General features: G+C 33.3%; 2 protein-coding genes and 1 pseudogene across 2 annotated transcripts; all 3 read left to right on the top strand.

The window, feature by feature from the left end:
• The first annotated feature begins 2,956 nt into the window (after positions 1-2,956).
• LOC149150883 (putative UPF0481 protein At3g02645) lies at positions 2,957-4,330 on the top strand. Its single transcript, XM_089442975.1, has one exon. It carries the CDS (start codon positions 2,957-2,959, stop codon positions 4,328-4,330), a length of 1,374 nt encoding a protein of 457 aa, XP_089299101.1.
• Positions 4,331-4,599: 269 nt separating this feature from the next.
• Positions 4,600-6,515, top strand: LOC149150882 (protein TIFY 6B-like). The gene is made up of 6 exons (XM_089442974.1): positions 4,600-4,754; positions 4,907-5,003; positions 5,319-5,359; positions 5,466-5,540; positions 5,638-6,208; positions 6,306-6,515. The coding sequence occupies exons 1-5, from the start codon at positions 4,630-4,632 to the stop codon at positions 5,879-5,881; spliced, it is 582 nt and encodes a 193-aa protein (XP_089299100.1). The 5' UTR covers positions 4,600-4,629; the 3' UTR covers positions 5,882-6,208; positions 6,306-6,515.
• On the top strand, positions 6,126-8,905 carry LOC149150881 (beta-1,6-galactosyltransferase GALT31A-like; annotated as a pseudogene).
• Positions 8,906-23,372: the final 14,467 nt, after the last annotated feature.

The following is a 23,372-nucleotide window of genomic DNA, read 5'->3' as shown; positions in this document are numbered from 1 at the left end:
AGAAACATTACTAAGAAAATCACATTCTCCTATGGTGTTATCATATGAATCATTAATTCATGGAACCACTAAATCTCCACTGTTCACCCCTGATCATGTCGTGTATCATAACAAATATTAATTGTTTATGCCATTTTCAATGTATCCTTATGTGTTATTATTCTAAAATAATGTATTTTAATCATTTTCCTCATATCCCCTACCATAAAACCCATCATCTTATTCTTTATGTTATCCATGAATACTCTAATCTCTCACCTCACCTCTGAACTCATCGTACAACTTAATGATTCAATAAGTTAAGGAAGTATGCAATATACAAAGACATGTCGGAATAATATGTCGAGCAAGGCATGCTAGAGTGAAATAGGATGAAATTTCAATATAATGAAGATAAATTTGAATTGATTTCATTGCAATTAGAAATGCCTAAGTTTAATGCAGTACCTCCTTGAGAAGATGTAGATAAAAATATAAGTATTTCTCAATCTCCTTTATCTTCCCAAATATTTCTCCAAAAACGTCCCACTTATTGAATAATTTGTATTTAGACCCAAAATGTCACAAACATAGCTACTTGGAGTAAATAATCCCATTCAATCCCTATAGTAAGAAATAATCTTAGTACTCACAATATTCATTAATAAATATCCAATATTTTTTAGGGTGCCATCTTTCTCTAATAACATGTTACTCTCTCCAACCATGTCTATAATAAAATGATGTAAAACTTTGATATTCTTAATCATAACATGATATCTAGGGTTCTCAGCAAGGAATATTATGGTTTTATTTTCACAATATTTCCTTACAACTTTCTATACAAAGCAATACCTTAACATAATCTTGTAAACATATAGCCTCCTTACTAGCATGATTGCTCTCATGTACTTAGCTTATGTAGTCGAAAGTGTAATTACAACTTTCCTTTTATGTGACACCTTTCTCTAATAAAACCTTCTTGTCTTCAACCATGCCTATAATAAAATTCTAGTAAACTTTGATATTGTTCATCTTAACATGATATGTATTTATTTTCCATTAATATTATGGTAGTATAGTTATAATAATTCCTCACAGCTTTATATACAAATCAATATGTTAACGTAATTTTGTAACTATATATCATCCTTACAAGTATGATTGTTGTCGTGCACTTAGGTTATGTAGTTGGAAGTGCAATTATAGATTGTCTCTTACTCATCCAACTATTTTCTTTTCCAAATAGGATAAACATATAATGACTTATATATATTTTGTTATTAATATATCCATTCTAGTTTATGGCAACAAAACACTTGTTCCATCTAAGTATTCCTTGAGACAAAACAACATAATATAAAGTGTCACACCAATATCTAGAGATCAATCTCCTTTCCTATATTCAATGTTCCTTTATTATTTTTGATGCATATCTTCTTAAAACTCTCATCAAACAATTTATGTATGGTCTAGTACAAACCATAACATACATCAAAATTCTATCGAAACTCACATAAAAAAACATGTGATAAATCATATGCCCAAAATAAAATTCACAACACTGAAATACATCTCACCAAACCTAAAAGACAAGTGAAATTTAACGTCTTTGATGCTTTCCTTGTTTTTTCTTATTAACAACCTATCATCAACACAAAATACCACATAAACAAAGCGATCATCATCCTTCTTAGAATGCATAAAATAATCAATATTGCTTCTTGAAAATCCAAGTACTAAATACATGTACATACTTGTGAATCCGTTTCCTTTGTTAATTCTATATATTAAACCTTTTTATTAATCTTGTCACAATTACATAAAAACAAGCGTATGAAAATTCTTAACATAACGCCTTTGCATATGATATATTTCTACAACACTCCAATACTGAACAAATTAACGAACGTATAAAGATTCTTAACATAAAACCTTTCCACGACATATTTCCACCATGAAATTTCAAATATATATACCAATAATTCAATGTATCAATTTCCAAATTTACTAAATTTTACGTTTACCCATTTCTACATTCCCATACTCCATTTCCCCATATTTCCACGACCCCAATTTTCTGTTTCGCATTCATGAATGTTGTGAGTGCAAGAGCAACAGTTGTAGCTATTGAAACCGTCGTCACTGCAAATCGTGATCTTATTAGTCCCTGCCATCTGGCATCCGGCAGGGACTATAGTAATCGTTCCGGACGGAGATAGCATTAGTTCTCAGGTGTTATTCGGTTGTTCTCCTAAAGTTTGGAAATGTTGTGTGCGGGGATATGCCAACCTAAGCTAAGTTTCATTCGCACCTCAGGCTTCGCGATCTTATTTGGCCTCTTCCCGAGGCGGAAGAGGCTCGAGCATAGCTTAAAAGCAATAAGCCCGGTGCATTTTCGTCGCTAACCGTCACCGGTCTGGTTTTAATGTTAACATTACTTCGATTCCTATTATCTGCCGGGGTATGCAAAGGTTTCGTAAGGTTTCGTGTTCCCTATTACAAGGTTGTGCATTGGCAGCTGGTGCATGCGATGGTTCAACAACTGTCGGGGTAAGGCGGTGGAACTTCTCGATCTCAATATGATGCTGGTAGCTCTGGATCCGTATAACTTGAACCTGGTCCTGTTGCTGCGGTGGAGATTGAATGAAAACCAATGCTCTCTTTGCTATCACCTCGCCCGGAGACGGATCCTTTAGTTCGAAAGCCTATTGATTCAGAATCAGTTGTATTTGAACCAGTGGTTGGGCTAGCTCTGGTAGTAGCTTTCTGTCTAGCTCACGAGAGTTGCTTTCAGGTATGGCGGCCTCTATGAACTACCCCTTTACTTTAGTTACTTTTTCACCTGCTAGAAGAACTAGATCTGGTAGCGGAGCCCTGTATCTTCACCTTCTTTCAGACAGGATTTCATATTAATTTCATATTAGTGGAGCTGCTTGCTGCTTTTGAAATAGATCTTGCTAGGAATAAAGGGCATATGAAAAACTTACCTAGGCTGGGGCGAGTCTTACATCCGACTGGCACTGGTTCTACCCACAACTCCATTTTCAGAGATCTCATGATGCTGGAAAATCAATTGCCGCTCTTTCTTTTGCAAAATCTTTTGGAGTTGCAATTGGGTTCTAGAGCCAAGGCAGAAGAGAGGCTGTCGAGCTTGCTGAGGCTTGTGTGCCAAGAATTATCGCCTTTCAGCTTCAAGTTGCCCGAGGATTCAAAGCTCCATATAAACGAGAAAGGGCATGTGCTTGAGGTGCTGTATTACGCTATCGTCCCTGCTTCCAGCAATCAAAATTTAACTTCAACTGAGGAGGGGAAAGATACGGCTGATACAGAGAACATGTCAACCGTTACACAGGCTTTCAGTTTGCTGTGGAAGACTTTGTCCTCTATTAAGGTAGGTCCCTTTCGATTTCTTACAGATTTGCCTCGGCGATTGCTGAACGGGAGGCCTCTGCGATTTCTGATGAAGTTGCCCTTACATCTTCTTTCTATTATTGGGAATCTGCCTGCTCTGAGTGCTCTGAAGAAACCCTTGTCTCTTTTTGTCGATCAAGATGAGATGAAATCTGAGGAGGAGGATGCAGAGGGAGCCGAAAAGGGGGAGGGCCAAGAATCCACCGAAAAGATCATACCGCCCACACGAGACGAACTAGCTATTCCATCCGTGGCCGCTTTATCCTCTGCGGGAGTCAAATTCGTTGCTACGGACGGCGACCTCACCACAATACAATTTGATGAGAAGACTGCCACGATTTACCTCCCCAAAGTAAGGTTGGATGCCAACACGGAGGTAATCTTGAGAAATCTGGTGGCATTTGAATCTTCTGCGGCTCCAGGTGCGCTGGTTTTCACACGATACACCGATTTCATAAACGGGATGATCGACAGCGAAGAAGATGTTAGATTGCTGAAAGAGAGCGGAATTATTACAAACCACCTCCGAAACGATGGAGAGGTTGCGAGCCTGTGGAACAGCATGGGTAAGTGCGTTCCTCTCACAAAAGTTGCATATCTGGACAAAGTTATAAAGGACATTAACAATCATTATAACAGAAAATGGAATGTTGTTGTGGTGGAGTTTCTGAATGAACGTGTATTCGGGTCGTGGAAATTCCTTTCTCTGGTAGCTGCAGCGATACTTTTGGCGGTGATACGGAATGTTTTTCTAGCAACTGAAGAGGGATTTATGTCTCTTGTGACAAATGCTTGGTCCACAAAACCACAGCTTGCAGCAGTTGGTTCTTGCTGTTTAGTTGGTCTTGTGTACGAGAAGACACTTTACGTTGCTAACATGTGGCCACGTTTCTTTGTGCATGCAACATTTGGCAGCCTGTCGTATTCATTTTTCTAACCGGCATATTCACTTTACTAATAATTTTAATGAACTTCAATTTATGTTTAAATATAATAAATTACTTGGTTGAAAAATAACACGGTTAATAGACGACCAATTAATTCTTGTCTTCTTGATACAAACAGCTCACATATTGTTGTAGTTCTTTTGCTCTGCCTCCTTAGTCATGGATTTCCTGAACTTTGATGGGCCACGAAAGCTTTGGCCAATTAATTCTTGTGTTTTTTATACAAACAACTCAACACAACTTGCATCAGGAAAGCTGGTACTGAGCTCCCAAGCCATTGTGCGAAAGAATGTGGATGTCAAATAAGCATCGAGGAACAACTACTTTGGTGAGACAGTTTCAAGGAATGCCCTTAGCTGGACAACATTCCTTCTTGCCTGTTGTTGGAGCCTCCACCAGAACCACTATACCAGGGTAATATGATTGTCAATGCTGATGTTAAGTTGTGATTTTAGTTTAAGGTTTGTAAATATATTATCTTACTCTCTGTATGGTTCATGCAGAATGCCAATTATCTTTAGCTTCATTGTGGATTGACAAATCTGTGGGCATTTTTGGTTTTGAAGGGCTGTTGCCAGTGTTTCTGAAAAGCCAGCAGGCGCACAGCTGACAATTTTCTATTCTGGCTCAGTAAATGTTTATGATGATGTTCCTGCAGACAAGGTATGCCCAAATAAGGTTACATGAACTTTGCAATATGTAAATTCAAATTGAAATACCATTTTTTTAGATGGTTGATTCAAACATCTCAAATGATTTTAATTAAGATTGGTTCAAAAAAGGCAAGGTTACCAGGGTTTATAGGACTACTCTTTATTTCTCTGTCATGAAGCTATGTCATTAGGTGACAAGTGGGTATTACTATTGTTATACTCTTTTTTTTATTTGGAGGTCTCTTTAGTATGAGAGCATTTGCATTTATATAATCGGTGCAGTTAAATTTCTACAGCATTGAGTAAATGAAACTGTTGATGGCAGGCTCAAGCAATTATGTTTTTAGCTGGCAATGGAAATTTCTGGTAGGTACAGACTGATGAACTAGCTAGTCTTGAACTTCTGTAGCATGTTAGTGAATTCGTATTGGGTTGTACTGTCGTAAACTCTCATTATGTATGCCTGATTTAGTCTCTTTATAACCCCAGCAGTACCACAAGCGCGTAAAGCATCGCTTGCTCGATTTCTTGAAAAGCGAAAAGAAAGGTATTTGGGCATCTGGCATTTTATTTTTTGAACTTGTAGTTCATGCATTTGTCTTTGTTTCTAAAACCATTGTCCTTTGCGTGTTTCTCAATTCCAGAGTCTGTACAAAGGCACCTTATCAAACAAAGAAATCATCTGAGGATTCTTCTCATGGAGAGATACCTCTCAGTCCTAGTCATTCCTCTACACCACCTGTGGATGGATGCAAGCAACTGCATAACGAGTTTATGACAAGGTCAGAAGAGAAGGTATCTTGTCTTGTTAAGGATCAACATGAGCAACTATGGCCAGTAAAAGTCGAGAAGAATGAGATTAAAGAACGTCAGCTACAACTCACATGAGACACAGTCAGTTCTTTTCGTTTCAATTTTTCCATTAGCACAATTGTATTATTCATTGTTAACTTCGCAGTTTTCTTCCAGAAAGTAGCTTGTAACATGAATTTATATGTATCCTAGAGAGATTAATTTGAGACGGTTTTGAGTTCATTTAATTTGAATTTAGGTGTGCTAACTATGTCAAAAAAGCAGGCAATTCAGTTGTATCTTGAATTTCCTACTAAACTGTGGGTTTGTCATTGAGAAGATGAACTTTTATAATGAAGCAGCTGCTGAAATAACCAACTTTCTGATATTTTCAACTCGATTTCTTGAAAAGCGAAAAGAAAGGTATTTGGGCATCTGGCATTTTATTTTTTGAACTTGTAGTTCATGCATTTGTCTTTGTTTCTAAAACCATTGTCCTTTGCGTGTTTCTCAATTCCAGAGTCTGTACAAAGGCACCTTATCAAACAAAGAAATCATCTGAGGATTCTTCTCATGGAGAGATACCTCTCAGTCCTAGTCATTCCTCTACACCACCTGTGGATGGATGCAAGCAACTGCATAACGAGTTTATGACAAGGTCAGAAGAGAAGGTATCTTGTCTTGTTAAGGATCAACATGAGCAACTATGGCCAGTAAAAGTCGAGAAGAATGAGATTAAAGAACGTCAGCTACAACTCACATGAGACACAGTCAGTTCTTTTCGTTTCAATTTTTCCATTAGCACAATTGTATTATTCATTGTTAACTTCGCAGTTTTCTTCCAGAAAGCAGCTTGTAACATGAATTTATATGTATCCTAGAGAGATTAATTTGAGACGGTTTTGAGTTCATTTAATTTGAATTTAGGTGTGCTAACTATGTCAAAAAAGCAGGCAAATGGCTTTGCTGGCCCTCTTCCATGTTAGGATCCACAGTTCTTCCAATGGCTGTCATCGCAAGTGCCGTGTTCGCTCCCTATCTTATCTATGCCATTGAGTGAGCAGTTTTAAAGACCTTGTTCTACCTGTTTATGTGACTATTCTAGCACCCTTAATTTGAACGAAGTCATTCATGGATGCCTATGATGATTGTGTTGTTTCGAGGTAACAGGCAGCGGCTTTCATTGTTCTCTTTCGATTTATGGCTTAACTTATGTCGGCTGTCATTCATGATCACTACCCTGAATATTGCCTATTTCAGCTACATTGCCTAGTATTTTGCTAATTCATCATACATATTTAGCAGTTCATAGGTTAGTCAGTTGTAGTTATCAAATGCCCTTGACACTGAGGTGGCTTTATCTTTCTATGGTTTAGGCATCGATGGCACATGATTTCTTGTTATTGTATAAAATTTGGATTTGGTATTTGTTTGTGCGCACTTTTTTGACAACAAAATTGAAACCCTTCATTTGAGCTTGCAAATTCTTGTCTCCAAATCATTAGACAAAACAATTTCTTCTCTTGAAATGGAATTAGCAGTTGCTCGGACTGAAAAATCAGCCAACCTCAATGGGTCACCTGTTCTTGAGAAGCCTGATGGACAAGGCCCTGAGGTATGCCAGAAGGCATTTGTTGTGATTGGAATCAATACAACTTTTAGCAGTAGAAAGCGGCGGGACTCTGTTCGAGAAACCTGGATGCCACAAGGTCCATATCAGTTATTGCTAATAAATTTTTAGGTTTTGAAATCTGGTTAATAAATAATAAATGCTTTTAATTGCAAAAATAGTTCTCATGAGCGTGTATGAACCTAGTGCAGGGATATTCTGCTGTCTGTAGCTTTTCTAGATATCCGTTGATTTTGATAATTGGACCTCTTGTTCCTCACAGGATCCAAACTGAACCAGTTGGAGGAGAAGAAAGGCATTGTTATTAGATTCGTTATTGGACACAGTGTTACACCTGGTGGTATTTTGGATCATGCCATTGATTCAGAAGATGCACAGCATCATGATTTCCTTAGATTGGAACATGTTGAAGGCTACCATGAGCTCTCAGCAAAGACCAAGACCTATTTTTCTACAGCAGTAGCAAAATGGGATGCATATTTCTATGTTAAGGTCAATGATGATGTGCATGTTAATTTAGGTACCAATCCCTCATTCTTTTAGAACCAGGATAAGTTGATAACTACTATCAATGGAAGGATATCTTTGCCCTATTCTGTTATCACTAAGAACATACAGATGCTCTTTTCAGGGATGCTGGCCACCACTCTTGCACGATACCGATCTAAACCAAGAATTTACATTGGTTGCATGAAGTCTGGACCTGTTCTTGCACAGAAGTAAGTAGCTATGACCAAATAGCATAAAGCAATTTGGGTTTCCAGAGAATATCCTAAAATACTGGACCTTTCCGAATTGAATTTGTTTATAATTTTGTGAAAATTGTGATTGAAGATGTATAGAGCTAAATGATTATAGCCTGTTGGATTTCAAAAGCAAATCATATCCTTGTGCTGTGTTCTGTCACTCTGTACAAAATTCAAATTAGTGGCTTGTAAACAGTTTCCGAAGTCGTTTTATATTTAGAGGGGACATAGATGTCTTCCACGGAATTGAGGTTCTTTGTTTGAATCAAAAGCCATGGTATTATAATACTTGAATGGCAGTAAATCATGTGTAGACTGCTGTGGAGTTTGAAGTTTAAACTGAGGTGTTCTTTTAAGGTTGCCCGTTGAGGATTTTCGTGTGCCTGCTGCAATACAAAACCTTGGTTCTCGCAGTTTTCTAATATTTATTGTCTTACATTTAGGAAAATGTGCTAATAAGAATAATTTGTGTTCTTTCAGAGGTGTCAAGTATCATGAGCCAGAATATTGGAAGTTTGGTGAAGAGGGTAATAGATAATTCAGACATGCTACTGGTCAGATTTATGCTATTTCAAAAGATCTGGCTACGTACATATCTATAAATTCGTGAGTGTGGCCCTGCCTTCTCCACTCGAGATATTTTTCACTAGCAGAACGTCATTGTCTGCTCAATTTTGCTTTGAAGTTTTACAGCTTTTTGAAGGTGTTGAAATTTTCATAGGAGGGTTTCCTTCATATGTGTTGTATATTGTCTATGACAGAAAATGCAACTGCTATTAAGTAGCCAACCTTGAACCTTAAGGTCAAAACTTTTTGCTAATCTAATTGAAATTCATAGCCTTCATTCAGGCCTCTCCAAAATATGTTGATGAATAGAAACTACGTTACGTTTTAGAGTCTAAAGCCCATGCATGCACTCACTCTGCCTTTGTCGTCTGCCGCCTCGTAACATAGTTGGTTCTAACTAATTAGTGCAACTTGGAGTTAAAGCTAAACCTGTGGTGAAAGCCTATTTTGACTTGCTACTATGCGGCCTATTGGACCTGGAACTATGGAGGCTTGTTCCTCCCTAGACCTAGTTCTAGATTTGATGCCAGAGACAGTAAAGCCATCAATATATGATGTCACCATAGAAACATTGACAAAGTCCATTGTAACCATTGGATTCATATATATATATACGTTTGAACATAATATGATGTTGCCATATCTAAGTTTTTCCCTGGACATTAGATTCCAGGCCCTAGATGTTGCATATCGAAGTGTTACTATATGAGCTGGCATAAAGACGTTTTAAAATACTATACAGGCATAGAAACTTTCTCTCTAAACTCATCAAGGCCCACTTCCATAGCTGACAAGGCCTATGAAATCTGAAGTCTCCATCCACTACAGAGCCAAGTGCCAATGCCAGAGCTGGGCAATGCTAATCCATTTGAACCATATAAATCATACATAGAGAATATTGGCATATAGAAGTTGTCATTGCCATCAACCAGCTAGACCTACTACAACCTCTCTACTTGCCATACTCTACTTGCTCTACTTGCATGGATACGTTGTTGACCTAGCAGCCCCAGTCTTAGAGTCAAGTGACATGCTTATATTAGAATCTAGATTGCAGATGCATCAAGAGTTCACTTGCTATATAGTACACACTCTAACTTCCTAGTCCTATTCATCCTTTTTGGTCGCTGCTGCTGAAGATTAATGGACACTTATGAAAGCAGCTGCAGTATGGACACTTATGAATGGTATTCTTTATTGATCCTAGTAGTTGGTTTATAAATACATTTTGACTAATTTGATGGTAAAGTATCTCAAGCCTAAATTCAGATTAATGCACACTTTCGCTGTCCTTCAATCACATGAATACCTTCTTCTGCTTATCAATATGCTTACTGTTGTACCCTGCTCTTTACCTCAATCCAACTGCAGTGTTCTGCTACAACTTTTCCTATCTGCATATTTCCATGGGCTTGGCAGGCACCAAGTAAGGCTCCCCAAACAGTAACATTAGGTTTAAATGGCATTTTTTTTATAAAATCATATGCCTCATCCAAACAACTAGATCAACCATACAGGCGTAATGCCCTATTCTTTAGCCCTAGATCTTAAATGTTAACTTCATGCAGGGACTCGCTGCCTCGCAGCTGCCCTTGTTGAATGAGTAATGGAAGATTATGATAATGCCTTTGTAGTTCCTGTCTCTACTAAACTCCTTTGTCTGTTATCTTGTTGGACTATGTATCTAAACGGAAAGATATCCATTTACCCATTATTGGACTAATTTGATACACAGATATCAAATGATAAAATAAATAAATTAATATAAAATTATAGATTTATAAAATTATACCCATTTACCCTCTAGGATTATAGAATTTAAATAAATTATTATTTACGTTAATTAATATATTTTAATATTAATTTTATAATAATAAAAGAGTAATATAATATAGAAGAGTATTAGTTAATTTTTCTTGGTTTTATACGTGTATTTTTAGTTTTTTAAGAGAGAATACAAAGACTTAACCATTAGAAAGACTTATATATATATATATATAATTAAGAAAATATTTAAATGTGGAAAGAGAGAATATTTTAGGAAAAAGTTAATTATATTTTTTAATAAAAAAGAGGGCGTGAAATTCATTTATTTTTTACTATAAAATTTATATATAACATTTTAAAAATACTAATAATATTAAAAAAATATGGATAACTAATAAAATAGTTTAATATATAAAATAAATTAATATTAATTTGTATTTTAAAATATGTTAATTATTATTATTAGCCCCAAGGGATAGCTCAATTGGTTGAGTTTTTGTTTCTAGGTACCTCACTTATTACGAGGTTATAGGGTCAAATCTCCTCGACGCCCTTCAGGTTATAGTTTGGCTATCAGGTAGATTCCTTTGGATTGACCTACTTGGATTTTCCCGTGGATGTAGCAGTTTAGTCGACGGGTAGATCCCTTTGGGTTGATCTACCTGGATTTTCCCATGAATGTAGTGGTCACTTAGTGTTTATGAACCACCCTTAAAAAATATTAATTATTATTATTATACAATTTTAAAGTCACATTTGAATGAGACACCAAATTGGTGTATTAGACCCCTTGTTAGTGGGACAAGGGACCCACCTCCAGGCAGCCATTTAATGCTAAGTCTACAAAGGCATACATACTATACCCCCTATGATTTTGAATATGTGACCTCTTAGGAGGAAACACATGCTCATAACCATTAGGCTCACTCAAGTTGTATTTAATATAAATAATACAGTTTATAAATAAAATAAAAATTACAATGTGAATATTTATATATACATATATATGAGTGATAATTATAAATCTAACTTAACCAAACATTTAATAAAAATCATTTTGGACAATCTATATGTGAATAATGTATTGAGAACTCAAACAGTATAGAAAATAATTAAATATCTCTAACCTTTATAAGCTACTAATGTATAATGGAAGTTATGTGAAATGTGATTGTCTTTTTTTTTTTTTTCAAAATAAGAAGAGTATAGGAATATAAAATGGCTTTTAGTATACTATTTTTTTTTTTGTTGTGTAAGGCTCATCATTTAATTACTCATGAAAATGAGTACAAATAGGTCTACGTGGTCTTAAGGATTGCCCAACTGGGAAACCATCCTAAAACTACCAGTTTAAAGTCTTGAGATTACACATAATAAGTTTAACTAAGATGTCTCTCAAAACCATAGGCAAGAGTGAAAATGATTTGCATAACGATATAAGATAACCAAAACTTTGGCCTAGAGCCACAAAACTAGCAGCAAAGGTACTTGGCATGACTAGATTACCATTAGTAAAAGAGCTAGAAGCCACATAAGCGATGACCTACTAATTTACTGAGTATGGAAAACCTGAGACCATAGACGGGATATTCAGAGTCACGAGCCATGAGGAGGAACTCCTTCCACAAGAACTTAGAGCGATGACCATGCACAACAAGGACACCTTCTCCGCTCATCGACCACGCACAACGGAATATCCTTGCTTTACACCTGTGAGCATCGAACACGCACAACAAGAACTCCATCCCTGATTATCAACGACGAACAACATGATTTATTTCCTCGACATGCCTGAGCTTGAAGCATCGACATTGCCCCAAACTGTGACACAAAGAAATGACACAAAGCTTCTGCTCTTCACTAACATGCCAAGACTACAAATCCAAAGGTGTTTCATCAAATTCCATGAATGCCTCCCAATGTAATCAGCCCACTGAGTGGCCAATTTCCCCGGGTCCGAAAAGAGAACCTCATTGCCGAATTAGATCCCTTGTGCATCCATAGAAATTCCATAGGTGGTGTATTTCCCCATGACCAATGGACGACCAACCCCAACCTCCATGCAGACGAAGAGACGACAATCCCAAATGAAGGCATCGACCTTGGCTTCTAGATAATTGCAAGGAGCATCAACATTGCAATGAACACACACTATGGATCAAACAACAACCCCAAGCATATTGTGATTCTCCATGAAACTAGAAAATTGTATAATCTCCTTGCACGCTGAAGCATTAAACCAACGCCATTCTCCCTAAGGTTGAATGACCTTATAATCATCATGCTCCATCATAAACCAAACTCGATAGTATTGGCTCACAATGATAGTAAAGGCTCCAAGCATCACAAAATTTAATGGAGCATGCAACTGAGCTCTAATTGACGCATGGCTAGTAGGTAGAGAGCCAAACCACCTAGGGTGGTATTGTCAATTTTGAGGACTCTACCTTTTCACCTGCAGTAAGGGTTTTTAGTATACTAATTTAAAAAACATTTTAACCAGTATATTAATTTAATAAACATTTTAACAACTATAATTCTTTTTAACGATATTATTAATTTAAAGAACATTTTAACGAGTATCTTAATTTAATGACACTTTAACAACTATAATGCTTTTAAGGATTTTTATTTATGTAAAGTTCATAAAAATATAGTTTTAATTATGTCAGAAAAACTTTTCAAGTGACTATATAAATTAGACGAGTTAATTTATTTATTTATTTTTTATTTTTTTCAAATAACTATTCAAAATGGGCTTTGTAAATTTTCACATAAATAATTTTGAATTATAAGAATTTAGAATATATCCACTAAGAATGTATGTGAAAGTTACTCTCAACTTCAAAATCATTTATAGTAAGTAATCTAAAAATGATAACTCTCACTTTATTTCATATTTTATTTATTAAATATGAAAGTTTAAAATATCAAATTAATAATTATTATAATAGAAATAGAAAACAATAACTATACTAACTATAATTTAGTATAGATTTATTTTAATATTAGATTTATTTCGTGTTAATAGAATTTATTTTCATAAAATGAATTTCTTTTTGAAATTTTTGAATTTCAAAGACTTAATATCCCTAAAGTTCAAATAGATCTATAATAACTCTTCAATATTATTTTTATATCTATCAAATTTCCCATTTATATAAAAATACTCTTATTTTTTATTTTATTAAAATTTTAATAACAATCTACCCCATATATATTCCCCATTTTTCTTTTAACTTACTCTATAAAAAAATTTACAATACATTTATAAGTGATATGTGTAGTATATATATAAATTTAGAAAAAGAAATCTATTGTTATACATTTATTTACTGAATTGATGTATGATGTTTAAAATATATTATTTAGAAATATAAACATATATATATATATATATGGTTGATATTTTATATATTATTGTTTTTATTTTATATAAATACTTTTTTTATATTTAGTTTTTTTAATTATATTTTTAATAATTAAATTTATTAAAAATATATATTTATTAATTATCTGTTTTGAAATATTATAGTTATTAATATAAATTATTATTGTTTGAATTTATTTATATATCTATATATATGATAATATTTTTATATAAAATTAGCCCACGGGGCTTTGGATTGACGGTGAATGGGTGCGCTGTTAAGACACTCCTTGTGATAGGTCACTGGTTCAATTCCCCGTGGGTATTTAGTTTAGTCTTAACCTAGAAAAAAAAAATATTTTTATATAAAATTTTATTTATAATTTTGTTAATACAAATAAAATTATAATAAAAAATTTAAATAAGAAGATTATTTTTTATCATTATTATGACTTTATGTTTAATACAATATAATAATATTATATAATATAAATATTTCCTATTGTTTAATTAATATTTAATAATATTTAATAGTATAATATTTAATAGTATAATATTATATTATATTAAGTTGAATATGACAACACCATATCTAATATTATTTTGTTATTCTTATTTAACGTGGCTATTATTATTTTTTAGTGGTAATATATTTTATTAACGTCAATAATATTATATTATTAATAATGTTAATATTGATTTTTATATTATAATGACTCAATAATATTATAATATTCTATTATTGTAATAACTTCATACTAATAATAACCATAATCGAATAGGAACTAACGCAACACAATAACCTATGCATATTTTAAAGATTTTTTTTAGATACTTTGTTTTACTATATGATGGCATTGAAGAATTAACGCAACACAATAACCAACGCATATTTAAAGAATTTTTTGGATACTTTGTTTTACTATATGATGGCATTGAAATTTTTTAAAAGTATTTTCACAATGACATCGTGTAAATGATTCCTATTTACGGCACATAAAAGATTTGGAAAAGTTATGTATACATTTTCCATTCATACACAAAGGTCAAATAATTGAATAAGTAATCGCATTAGGAAAAATTAGTATATTTAGAAGGGGATTTTTGTCGTGTTGGGGATTATTATACATAAGGATAAAATAAATCAAACCAACTAAAAAATTAGAATTTTAAAAAATTATAGAAGTTTTATGGTAGTTGTATTGAGAGGCACGTTACAATTATGAGTAGATGATGTTACATATTAGATGTGTATATATTAGATAGGTATGTGAAGTATCACAAGTATAAATATGTTATTTTAGGTAAATATTTTGAGTTGGTAAAAATTAAATATTAATAATCGAAATAAAATTGAGATAAAATAATAGATTTATGGAAGGTTTTTGGGCTCTACATTTCCACACGTCATGATTTTTTATATGGTATTTTTTTTGGTCAAATTACATTAAAAAATAATTAAATAAAGTTTGAAAAAATAAATAAAATAAATAATAAATCATTTTAATAAAATTAATGTAAAATAGTAAATTTATGAAAAGAAGTTTTTGTGCTCCATGTTTTCAAAATCTATGGTTTTTCCCATTGTATTATTTTATAATTATCAAATTACTTTTTTTTTGTAGGTAAGCAACCAAGGGGGATTTGAACCAGTGACTTGTCGTAAGGAGTGCCTTAATAGTGCACCCATTCACCATCAATCCAAAGCCCTATGGGTTAATTATCAAATTACATAATAATAATAATAATAATAATAATAATAATAATAATAATAATAATAATAATAATAATAATAATAATAATAATAATAATAATAATAATAATAATAATAATAATAATAATAATAATAATAATAATAATAATAATAATACATTAAAAAGTTAAATAAAAAAAAATTAAAAAACAAAAATATAAAAAAATAATAATTAATAATTAAAATAAAATTCATATAAAATAGAAAATTTATGAATAGAGGTTTTTAGGCTCTAGGTTTTCACAACCCATGGTTTTGCTAGTGGTATTCTTCTCTAATGTAGCCTATTTAAAGGTATTGTTTGCTAATTTGAGACATTCATTGCAATAAAATATTTTAGCTAGAACAAAAGTAAATCATAGTTTCCACAACAAATATTTAATATTGAGCTATTTTCATATCTGATTTGGAAACGAAAACCACAAAATAAAGTCACATTATGCTAAGACTTTATTGCAATAAAATCTTTTAGCTAGATCAAAGGTAAATCCTAGTTTTCATAACAAATATTTAATCTTGAGTGATTTTCATATCTCATTTGGAAAAGAAAACCACTCAATAAAGTCATAATATAGTAAGACTTTATAGCTCTCTCGAAGCATGTCTTCGAGGTAAAACTTAGGAAAAGCATCTTTGCTCGCTTTGTTACATAGCCCTCAAAGATCAGATTCTTCCAGGTTCTTTTATATTATACCTTCAAAAATTACTCTTGAGTGTTAAGAGAAATGCGAGCACGAAAATAATAAAATTTGGTGCATGCAATCCTACATTTTGTTTATGTTTTTTTTCCACTTAAACATTTATTAGAATTTCTCAATCCAGACTATCTCAACTATTGGTTTTAACCTCCACATGAAAATTCATTGGAATATGTCTCTCAGATGTTCATAACAACTTATTTTATTTACAATTGTTATTGATTTTTATTTAAGAGATAGAGTGAAACATTAAAAATAAAATTAAACGAAGAATAATTAATATCCTTGACTCCTACAAAGAAGGAGGTATATATAAAAAATGAGTTTAATAGGTTTTACGATTCAATAACAAAGTTTCAAGTAAAGTTTCTTAACTACCAAGGTTATATATATTAAACCATCCTAGATCTATGTTAACTTTGGATATATTAATCACTGAAAGAGATCAAATCTCTCATGGTGAAAACATTTCCTCAAGTTTTGCAATCAAAAAATAGATTTGCACCACGAGATATTTGATCCCTCTCAACGCTTCATAGATCTGTAGTTAATATGGATCCAGTCTAGTTTAATAAATTATGCATGTAAGTAAAGTTTTATGCTAAATGGATATTTCATCTAATAAAATCCACGATGAATTGCACTGAATCACATATACAATCTTATAGTAAATTTTTCAATAAGATGAGACACAGTCATATATGCTTTCGAAGGAGAAGGATTTGCATGCCAATGTGGGTTGTTCGGTGACGATTCCAATCTCTTGGATGTCATCAAAACAAATATTGTTTGAAAGTATTCTCCATTAAAATTAGTAGCTCTTCATTCTCTTTCATGTTCAAAATTTGTATTTGGGTTGTCGACTATTTTTCATTTCCTTTCCTAGCCTATACTGAGTAATGTGTGTGAGATATGACGCATGTATTACTTGTAGTGAAGGGTAATGGGAATATTTTGGGCCCATTATCGATGCGTACTTACAACTTACCAACAACATGCCAATGATTATATTCCGAAAATCATTGGTAAGGTGTACTACTTATGTCTCTCCCTAAAGAGATTCACAATCCCCCACTTGTTCGTGTTAGTGATTATTTCATTAATTTCAATGGGTTTCTACCTATATCACTAGGTGGTATACAGTGTCTCCAGATCCTGGATCTTTCCCACAGTAATTTCATAGGGAAAATACCAAGCTCATTTACTAATCTAAGCGAGTTCACAAAATTCAACATTTCATATGTTACAAAATGTAAAGTGGTAGCTTATAATTATTGTTTTCCTTAACCTTAATATTTTCTTGTAAAATTTATTAGTCTTCTTCATGTTCTTTAGTAAGATATTTTCATCAAACAAATATCAAGAAAAAAAGACAATAATATAGGACACAAAAATTAGCCTCTCAGCCAGGGGAAAAACCCTCCAAGGGTAAAAACAGGAAAAACAATTTTCTTCTTATACTATGCTTCAAATGAGATACAAGGACCCAAATATAGAAAAATTCCTTCTCTAAGTACCAATTCAACCCTTCCAACAAGTCCTTCCCTGACCCTACACTAACCAACTACAACATACAACAACAACCTGCCAACCTCAACCCTGTAACTCACACATCTACTTTTATCCTTCAGTTTGTTACCTCCATTCTGCACCTTTGGCATGTTACATGAGTTCTATACCATATTTCCATTTTTCACCTTCCACTTAGTTCTATACCTTCAGCCCAGTTCTACACCATTAGCTCGGTTCTGTACCTTCAACATGTTCTGCACCTTCACCTCAATTTTATACTTTTCACCTATTCTATACCATCGCTAGAAACTTTAGATGCGATGATTGAATTTGTCTCAGTTTAATAAGTTCTAAATGAGTTCTCCTTTATATAACCTCATCAAGGGGTCAAATTCCCTCCTTAGTATTACTTGATGTTTTCATGGTCGAATTGTACTTTAGGAGGGTTGAATTGTACTTTAGGAGATTCCAAGAGTTTCTAGACTTCAAAATAATTAACTTTTATAAATACATTTTTCTTGGAAGGGTCTTATAAACATGATGTTGACTCCTTTGAATCATGCAATAAATCTTAAGACCTAACAAATCACAGAAGCATGAAGAAAATGCTTTATGTAGAAGACCATCAATAAAGAGCATGAAATCTATGCTTTCATAATAATAAATTTTTCTTTTCTTTTCTTGTTTGTTACATAATATACATATTGCAATTAGTACAACAATAATTATGAAGATCGAAACTAGTTACATTTTCAACACTCCCTCTTAACTACGAAGGTACTCATAATTATATAACTAGTATAACACATATCTCAGACTAAAGAGTTCTGACAAGAAGAGTCAGATTGATAAGCCATACTATAAGCATCATCACCATGACCAACATTCTCTCTAAGGTGCAGTTAGACAAGCTCTTCTTTAATTACGAGCATTATGTGAGGAGCCTTTATGTGTGATACTGCACTACCTCTACAAGGCACATACCCCATTTGGATGTCCACAACATATGCCATTTTAGGACTATTGTTATATTAGATCTCCAATCTTGAGTCCTCAAAGAATATCCATCCTCTTCGACTACTCTTATCTTGGATACCTGTCCCATCTTCAAATGCTGTCGGTACCTTTCCTTTCCTGGATGTTATATCCTCAAGGAAACCACAAATGCCTATCCAATCCTTCACCATTATTTCTTCACCACCTAATGAAGATAATGCACATGTGATGTTCACCATCACTCCCTCTCAACTAGAGAGCAAATCCGTATTCTCTTAGAGAATAGATCCCTGCTCCTATTCAAGGTGACAACTTTTACTCCCTCTTAAAACTAGAGGATATTCCAGACTTCTTTTCAATGGTGGAAACCAACACCACAATCCTTATGGCTTGTCTTCATGTGAGTATCACCTACTTGATCTTCATAGCTATATGGTTCCCTCTTTTCTTCGCATCTCTTGAGGTTACTTCCTTTTGAGGTATCATGGAGCCATATTATCTCTTTAATGTTGTGTTAGGATTCAAGTTATATTTCTTTCTCATTAGTTTCATCTTCAACATCACAGGTAACAGAATTGTATTGAGCCTTTCCAATCTTCAAGTGGATTATATCTTGCTCATGAAAGTGATCTCCTTTAACCTTCAAGATATCATCTCACACTACTAGATTCTAGTTCCAATATGAACAAATATTTGACTTTATAGTTTTCATGTACCAGGTATTGATATTTCCTCAATACTTTCCATCCATATAATTGAAATTTCCTCAACTTTCATCATGAACTCCTGCAGCATATTTTTAGGTATCATAATAATATGTTAACTAGATAACAAAACCGTAAATAAATAGACTTACCTTACCAAGTTTACCTTCTAATTCCATCGACATCCTCATTGGCCATCTCCATTTGAGCCTTCCTTCATGCATTAAAGTGAGCAAGGATCAAACTTGATTACCAAGTTACAACCTTTTCTTTTTCTTATATTATACTCGATGTTAATTATATTCTTACCTATTCTAGAGAAAGTATTAATCTCTTATACATCCTAAAGAAAGTAAAATTCTATTATTTTCCAACATCATTAATACTTAACATGCACTCCTATTCTTTCATCTAATCATCTAGCGTTATTCCCTAAAATGACTCTGGAATCTGACCTTATTGTATTCTTTCATCCCTTTACTAGTATTGATTCCACATTACATGGAAGGTATACTACCCTTGTCATGATGCCTTTCCCAAGGAACTTTGACAATGATGGTCCTTCCAGGATCATGATGATCCATTTAGGAAATATGACAACTTCTAACATGATGTTAGATAATGCTTGGATGAACATTATGCAAAATGGTCAATTTATCTCTCTATATGATATCTATAAAGAAACTTAGTCATGTAAATTCCAAATATGTTACTATCATATGTTTTCTTTCAGTGATTCTTATGCACAACCTACTATCCTAAAAGAAAGATTAATCTTCATAAATAACATAACAGTAAGTGAACCTTCTTTAGTAGTAAAGTTCCTTCACTTCTTCCTTCTTTGCCTTCTTATCAATTTCTCCCATTTCTTCGGTTACATGAGATTCACTCCTTTCTTTTCTCGTGTTGTTTTGTTAGTTCGGGAAGTACCTCTTGAAGTGTCCAAACTCATTTCACTTAAACCATTGAACTTTAGACATGTCTTTCTTCTTGTACTTACCAAAGTTTCCCTTCTTCAACTTCTTTAATTAGGCTAAAAGTCCTTGATATTTCTCATCTGATTTAATATCATCCTTGACCTTCATCCTTAATTCTTCTGATATGCATTGGGACCACAACTCATAAAAGGCATTTGAATCCTTCGTGGAATAGATGCTTGTTGAAAATTTTCTCCATGATTGTGGTAATGCATTTAGTACATAGATGGTTACTTCTAAATCAATAATTAGTTCCCCAAGTCCTTGCAGATGGTCTCTTAGCTGAGAGACTCTCATGAGGAAGGATGCCAAATCCTCATATTTTGATTTCTTCATTATATATAGCTTATTCTGCAAATACATTTTATGTCTTGTTATATTTAGAGTGTAAAAATTCATTGGCTTCACATACATACCCTTGGAACTCTTCAACTTTGCAACAAATGGAACAAGAGTATCCTTAATTAATTCAACTATGGTCCTTTGACCCCTTACTTCCCCTTTCTTGTACTTTGCTAGTTCTTGGGTCTTTTATTTTCTTGGTTTAGTATTTTCCCATGTAACATATTCCATTACTTCTTGTTCCATGAGTATCAAGTTAATTCTTTTCTTCCATGCTAGATAGCTTTATGCTCTTATGAGTTTATTTCTCTCTTTGTGAGAGAAACACGTGACTTATAGATTCAAAAATGATGTAATACTATGATACATATTCGAGACCAAAATTCTCCTTGATGATGTCCTCAATCTTCTTGATGCCTTCAAGGAAATTTAATATACTTTATTGAAAGATGTTCCCTATGATTCCTCCAACAACAACTTTTGAGAGTGATGACTGATAACATGATCCCTTGATGCTTTCTTCAAAGAGGTCTACCAATGAGTCTTGAAATAGATCTCTTCAAAAGAAAATATTCCTTGTGGCCTTCTTCTTCATGCTTTGAGAGCTTATATTTTCCTTCCCCTCAATAAGAAATCCCTTATAGTGTCCTTCCCATTGCCTTCCTTGTTCGCCTCAGCTCTGGTACCATGTTTGAAAATGTAAAGTGGCAGCTTGTAATTCTTATTTTCCTTAAAATTAATATTTTCTTGTGAACTTTATTAGTCTTATTTATGTTCTTTAGTTATATATTTTAATCAAACAAATATCAAGAATGAAAAAGAACAATAGAGGACACAAAAATTATCCTTTGAGCTAGGGAAAACCCCTCGAAGAGGAAAACCTAGAAAGAATATTCTCTTCCTAGAATCTACTTCAAATGAGATAAAAATACCCAACCCAACTGTACACCAAGTCCTTCTCCAAGTACCAAGTTAGCACTTCCAACAATTCCTTTCTTAAACTTGCACCAACCAACTACAACCTACAATTTAGACCTACTAGCCTGAACCCTGTAACTCGCACATCTACTTTGACCGTTCGCTTTATTAACTTAGTTTTGAACCTTTAGCCTGTTCTACACCTTTCTTCTATTACCTCATTTCTATACATTCAACCCATCCTACACTTTTGACTCATTTCTCTACCTTCATCATGTTCTACACCATCAGTTTGGTTGTGTACTTGGTTTGTTCTGCACCTTCGACTTAGTTCTGTACTTTCAACTTATTATGTATCTTTGCTAGAAACTTTAGAGGTGATGATTGAATTTGTCTTGGTTGAATGAGTTCTAAATGAGGTCGACCTACTCCTTTATATAGCCTTCTCAAGGGGTTGAATTCCCTTCTTTAGGATGACTTGATGTTTCGAGGGATGAATTGTACTTTAGAAGATTCAAGCACTTTTTAGACTTAAAAATAATTCTTTTTATAAATACATTTTTCTTAGAAGGATATTATAAACATGATGTTGACTCCTTTAACTCGTGACAATAAATCCTAAGACCTAACAAACCCTAGAGGCATGAAGAACATGCTTTTAGCTAGAAAACCGTCAATAAAGAGAATGAAAACCCATGATTAATAATAATAACTTTTTCTTTTATTTTCCTATTTGTTACATATAATACATATTGAAATGAGTACAAAAAAAATTATGAAGACTAAATCTAGCTACATTTTCAACATCATACAATCCATTATTGACAGGAGTCGCTCAATGTGGAGGGAAATTTAGCATGTTTGAAGATTAATATTGATAAATTGGATATGAATAACTCTATTTTAAACACCTCCCCACTATTTTACCAACCAGCCAATCAATAAATGCTAATTCTCAGAGACTGGGACTATTTTGTTGGTCGTATACATTATGGTTGGTGTTGTTATTTTGATGTGTGGACTTATCACCTTATATGTGAGGAATAAGGTCTCGAGAAGTAATCCAATCGAAGTGGAATTTATTATCTTGAAAGAAAATAATAGTGATAGGTTCTCTCGAGAATTCAAAACAATGCATTTCTTCAAAGGCATGTAGTTTACCTTCACAAACATTCTCTTAGCGAAATCAAGTTTGTATTAATCACATGTGATTGGTAATGGAGGCGTTGAAACGGTCTACAAAGGAAAAATTAGAAATGGATCAATAGTGGCCATTAAAAAATTGCGGCAATAAGGAACTAAAGTCAAGAAAGATTTTATAAGTAGAAATGCAAACTTTAGGAAACCATGAATGTGATGAGAATCTCGTTCCTCTGAGTGATTTCCTCCATGCAAACAGAAAAATTTGGTAGTGTCCAAGGGCCATTCTACACTTTCTTATAAGAGATTCTTTCTTAGAAAACTTTCAATTTTACACATAATTTTGTCATCATGGTCAAGCAATTCCCTTATATTTTAAGATAACTAAAATAGACTAAATTTCGTGTGCCATTTCATACTTTTTAAGCTATGGACATACTTTAAAATTGTTATAGATAGTTCCTCTA

This window comes from Pinus tabuliformis, chromosome 9 (genome assembly GCF_031772625.1).
Source record: "Pinus tabuliformis cultivar Carrire ecotype Pingquan chromosome 9, CPIR1, whole genome shotgun sequence".
In the NCBI taxonomy this organism is placed as follows: Eukaryota; Viridiplantae; Streptophyta; class Pinopsida; order Pinales; family Pinaceae; genus Pinus; species Pinus tabuliformis.
This window is presented reverse-complemented; position numbering and strand designations above follow the sequence as displayed.

Excerpts from the sequence above, each read along its gene's own strand:
- LOC149150883 (XM_089442975.1), top strand. The coding sequence starts at position 2,957 with ATGAAAAACTTACCTAGGCTGGGGCGAGTCTTACATCCGACTGGCACT.
- LOC149150882 (XM_089442974.1), top strand. The coding sequence starts at position 4,630 with ATGTGGATGTCAAATAAGCATCGAGGAACAACTACTTTGGTGAGACAG. Across the intron at positions 5,004-5,318 it reads ATGATGTTCCTGCAGACAAG|GCTCAAGCAATTATGTTTTT; the intron begins GTATGCCCAAAT and ends TGTTGATGGCAG. Across the intron at positions 5,541-5,637 it reads CTTGAAAAGCGAAAAGAAAG|AGTCTGTACAAAGGCACCTT; the intron begins GTATTTGGGCAT and ends TCTCAATTCCAG.